At 49.6% G+C, this 4,915-nt stretch overlaps 1 protein-coding gene; it reads right to left on the minus strand.

Moving 5' to 3' along the window:
* Positions 1-1,259: 1,259 nt before the first annotated feature.
* GSTUM_00003383001 (uncharacterized protein) lies at positions 1,260-4,501 on the minus strand. XM_002836916.2 has 4 exons: positions 3,068-4,501; positions 2,314-2,988; positions 2,131-2,245; positions 1,260-2,059 (listed from the first exon to the last, which is right to left on the minus strand). The coding sequence occupies exons 1-4, from the start codon at positions 3,881-3,883 to the stop codon at positions 1,848-1,850; spliced, it is 1,818 nt and encodes a 605-aa protein (XP_002836962.1). The 5' UTR covers positions 3,884-4,501; the 3' UTR covers positions 1,260-1,847.
* Between the last annotated feature and the right edge of the window lie 414 nt (positions 4,502-4,915).

The raw sequence follows: 4,915 nt of genomic DNA on the forward strand, positions 1-4,915 counted from the left end.
ATTATCATAAATATCATACAAGGAAAAAGTCAATTAATCAGCAACATCCTACACTTACACGACAAAGCGACAACCATTAGTCTGAGTTAGTCCACGAGTAGACTACCCTGCGTCAATCTTTTACATCGCCACACCTTTCTACTATTACAAACTGCACGTTTCGGGCGTAGGTTGGCCCCACGATTAGCGCCAGTCGCTCACAATGATACTCAAGTACCATGATATGATCCAGTAACATACCTCTCACAGCGGGCGGGAAAGCCCCCACCCAGACACCCGCAAGAACCTCGTGATCCGCCGCCAGATCGACTAATTAGGTTAATTGATTAATTAATTAACCGCTATCACCGCATCAGCCCACGACGGGTCCACCTCCCGACGAGAGCCACCACCGCGATTGGCAAAAATGCGAAACGAGCCGATAAGATCCACCGCTTCCAAGCACTCGGAGCTACACCCTAAGTTACCCCATTTCTCTCCAAATCCGGGAGGCAAGTAATCGCACGATGATCTCTCTGCTCGAGTGATCGCTGATTATTGGTACTGAGCCTCGGCCGCTCGTGTGATATACCATGCCGTGCGGTGGGGGCTGGCCGGTGGGGGGGAGGGGCGGTGGCGGCGGGAAAAAAAGAAAGAAAAAATCCGGGTTTTTACGGCACGGAGGTGGTTCTCTCTCTCCCCGCGATTGCAATAATTACTACCCGATTCCGAGTTGAAGTTTGGCAATTGTATGATACCCCACCAGCGAACGACAAATCCAAGCCCTCCAAATACCCATCTTACTACTGTACATACTACCACCATCCATCATACCAACCGTCCAAATAAACAAAAAATAACCCATCAACCTGTACAGCACGACTACGCTAAAGCGTTCTACGTGCGATAATACAGCAGAACACCAATTTGCTATAGCATGTACTGCACAAAAGTTGTAGCTCCTCCCACCCTCCCCCCGCACGCGTACAGACGGGAAGGGAGGCAAGAGGGGTTTTGTTGCGCTCACGGCCTCGGCTGGCCTAGAGAGTTGGTGGGATGGACGAACGCGCTACGATTCGCGGGCGGCCGAGTTATCATAACTCACATAGTTGAACAAGACCTAGCACGGTACGGTTGGTATGAACGGAGACCCTAGGAGGGATCACACACCAGCACTCGCCTCGACTCTTCTACAGCACTACGCCATGGCTATCGTTTCCTCCTTCCCTCCACCCCCTCATTCTCACTCGCAATCACTCACAACACACCACCCTAACTCTCAAAGGAAAAAAAAAATCCCTAAATTCTACGTGCCAATCTAGCCACCCACCGGCCCATTCACCCAAGCAGATAGCGCCACCAAAAGCGGGGGGGGGAACAATGGAACAAATGGAAAAACCAGAGTAACATACATCTATCCACCCACCAACAGTTCACCCATTATTCAACTCATGGAGTATTAATACCTCTGCCACTTACTTCGCGAGAGGGAAAAAAAAGTGCCTAAACATGAGATGAGAAGGAAGCAATAATAAAAGACCTGTACCAAATGCACCCCCAAAGAAAGGAAACAGCTTTTTCCAAGAAAAAGGAAACAAAATGAAGAGGAAAAAAATACAATTATTCCAGATCGCCATGCGCACACAGGAAAGACAAGATAAGACATATGCCACCATAGTCACGTGAGAGAGAAAAGTACATATCGCCAAACAAACTACCAACTCAACAAGGACGACCGATAAATAAGTGAAGGTGATGGGAAAAGAAACGAATGAGAAAAGCCGAGAATGCCTACCACCAATAGTAGAATTAGGCGATGGCGTGTATCTCTCCAATCACCCCAATCCCCCCCATGCGATGAATGAATCCTAATCCTCAACGCCATCTGTCCCCGCCTCCCCATCCTCCTCCATTTCCTGGGTATCATCATCCTCATCATTATAAAACGCGAGGGGGTTCCCACCAGCGGTGTTGGCCGTAGCGGAGTTAGCGGCTTGTTGGGCGCTTAGGTACCGACGGAGTTTATCTACTCCGCTGCCACTAAAGACGCAAAAGACTTCACGTTGGTGTTCATTAAATTCTGTTAAAGTCAGCACTGAGAGTCGGTGTTTTTGTTTTTTTTTTTTTTAAAAAAAAAGGGGGGCGACATACCCTCAGGCGGAGGCCTACAGAATTGGGTGAAATCCTTCCTACTGTAAAAGACGTCGACACCAGTCAAACTGAGATGGGTAAGGCGCTCGCAACTCTTGATCAAGTCATGGATGCCCTAGAGGATAATAGCCATCAGTTGATCCGTTCCCCGACATGACGCGCGCAAGGAAACAAGAGACCCACATTAACAGTAAGATTGGTACAATACGACAAGTGAACCCTCTCAAGAGGACACGGTAAGTCATTTGTCCGACGGACCAAAGTCTGGATAGCATAATCCGTAATCTGATGGCATTTGACCAGCCCAATCCTCCTCAACTTTGGCAGCCCGGCAAGATAACACACAGCCTGGTCAGTAAGTAGTGTGCAGCAGGCCAGATCGATATACCGGATCCTATTGCAATAACGTACGAGTGCCTGCACGGCGCGATCCGTAAGGTGTTGGCAGTGACCAAGGTGCAAGTAGTGCAAATTCTTCCCCAATTTTGTAATGCTATGGGTCACAGCCCTATCGGTAATATTCTCGCACTTTGCCAAAATAAGATTGCGGAGCCTGGGCGCGATGCCGACAATCTTACCCACGCTTTGGTCTGTAAGTAGCCTACAGCCTGTAAGATCCAAGATGCGCAGTAATTCGTACGTCCTATTTGGAAGCTTGAGGAATGCGTCGTCGGTAAGGAGGTCGCAATAAGCCAAGCGGAGCTCCCGAAGCTGGCGGAGTTGATTGAACATATGAAGAACCGACTCATCCGTGATATTGTGACACTTGTGCAGGTCCACCTCCAGAAGCTGAGGACAGTTCTCAGCCAACGAAATGACTGTAGAGTTAGTCAAAAGGTTACAATCGTTAAGCTTAAGCTGTTCCCCCCAAAATCCCCATGTCAGCCAAAAAGAAAAAGAGAAAGAAAAGAAACACAGGATGAGGGTGGGATTATACTCTACGTAGAAATTTACAGTTCTCAGACAACGGAACCATAGAAGCATCAGTAATACGCTTACACCCAGCAACATTCAACCCTTGAAGCCTCGGACAGTTCTGAGCGACCACATTAATCGACAAGTCCGAGATATTATAAAGCTGCGACATATCCAGCGCCTGAATGCGCGGGTTACCCGCCAATATCTCCACGAGCGGGGAATCCGTCAAGTTGACGCAGTTGGTGAGAGTCAGGCGTTCCAACTTTGTGCACAGCCCCAGCGGCTTCATGCTCCCATCGTTAGCCTTTGCCGAGATGGGGGTCAAGTTGAGCCTCTTGATCAACTGAGAGTACTTGTAGAAGGCATTCTCATCCTGGATGGCAGCGACCATAGCCTCATATTTCGTGAATTCCCCGAAATGCGGACGGTGCCAGAGCAGCTCTACGCTGCAGTCGGCCCACTGCCGGGACACCAGCATGCAAGTCTTCAAGACCACCAGGGAGGTGATCTTGGAGAATATGGCGATCAGGAGCTCAGGAGGAAGCCTATTAACCGGTGAAAGGGGTTGTTGCTGTTGTTGATGGGGATGCGGCTTGCGGAGGGAGGCCATCTTCTCGATAGGAGATACGGTCATGTTGCGGAAGTCCGTTAGCTCGGCTATCGAAGAGTGACTATCGTCTGGGTTAGATAAAAAACAGTCAGGGCCCGCGTCGTTAGTGAAGCGCTCAGGGCTACTGCTGGATGAACTGTTGGAGGTGGAGTTCTGGTCGACGATAACATAACCGGCGTCGAGGGGAACCGGAGCTATCGATAGAGGCATGGACTTGCGAGCCATTGCGAACAATGTTGGCAGGGGGTAATCAAGAGCACGGTAGGGTGCAGCCGTATTATTAAGAAGTTGGAATGTTCTCGCTTGGGGTTAGCCGGCCAGGACACGGAGGGTAGTGGTAGCGATGGTAATAGCGATAGCAGCGGTAGTGTGGGACTCTGTAGGCTGAGGTAAGAGGAAGAAGGAGAGGAAGGGATGGCGGTGGTCTAAACAACAAGACGGCACCACCACTCAGGAGGAGAAGGGGTTAGGGTTGGGAGTGGTGGAGGGGGGGGGTCGTGCTCTGGAAAGGGGGGAAGGAGAGAAAGGGAGTTTCGGAGCGATGAGGGGTTGGTATCGTAACGTTGGTTATTTTTTTTTTGTTTTTTTCTGTAAGCTAGTATATGTGTAGCGGGGTTAAAAAGAACGAAAGGGTTTCAAATCTAAAAAGAATTAGATGTAGTTTTGTTATCCGTTGTTGTTCAAGAGAGGGATGGGGAAGTTAGAGAGCGAGTTTCCGGCGGTTGAAGCGAAGAGAGAGAAGAGGGAAGGAGGGGGGAGGGAGAGAGAGAGAGAGAGAAACGGTACGGCAGTGATGGATAGAAAGAAGGGGAACTTTGCATCCCGAGCGCAAGATCCGAAGAAACCTGAGAGAAAGGAGAAGAGGCTGGGAGTTGACTTAGAAGACAACAAAAGTCAAGGGGTTAAGCGCAGAGAAGAGAGGATTGGGCGGCTGAGCCCTAAGAATAACAGAAAAGAAAAAAAATCCGCCTCCCCTCACTACGAGTACCAACCATATCACAATCTCTCGGTATGTTACAGAAAGCTCTCCCATCCTCCATCCGCAGAGGCTCAAATAAAACCTAGCAGCGATCTCACTGCCCAAACTACTTCTACCATCCATCCGCCGATACAGCCCTGCCCGAATGAAAAGCGGAAGGAAGAGGAAAAAGAGAGGTGGATGAAGCGAGAGGAATTGTTTTGTCCCTTTCTCGGCGGTTGGCGGTTATGGCTGTGCACCAGATCATAATTGCCGGTATGTTCACGCGCATGCCTATC

This window comes from Tuber melanosporum (assembly GCF_000151645.1).
Source record: "Tuber melanosporum whole genome shotgun sequence assembly, scaffold_167, strain Mel28".
NCBI classification, from domain to species: domain Eukaryota; kingdom Fungi; phylum Ascomycota; class Pezizomycetes; order Pezizales; family Tuberaceae; genus Tuber; species Tuber melanosporum.

Excerpts from the sequence above, each read along its gene's own strand:
- GSTUM_00003383001 (XM_002836916.2), bottom strand. The coding sequence starts at position 3,883 with ATGGCTCGCAAGTCCATGCCTCTATCGATAGCTCCGGTTCCCCTCGAC. Across the intron at positions 2,989-3,067 it reads ACTGTAAATTTCTACGTAGA|CTTAAGCTTAACGATTGTAA; the intron begins GTATAATCCCAC and ends TGGGGGGAACAG. Across the intron at positions 2,246-2,313 it reads GTACCAATCTTACTGTTAAT|GGCATCCATGACTTGATCAA; the intron begins GTGGGTCTCTTG and ends ATTATCCTCTAG.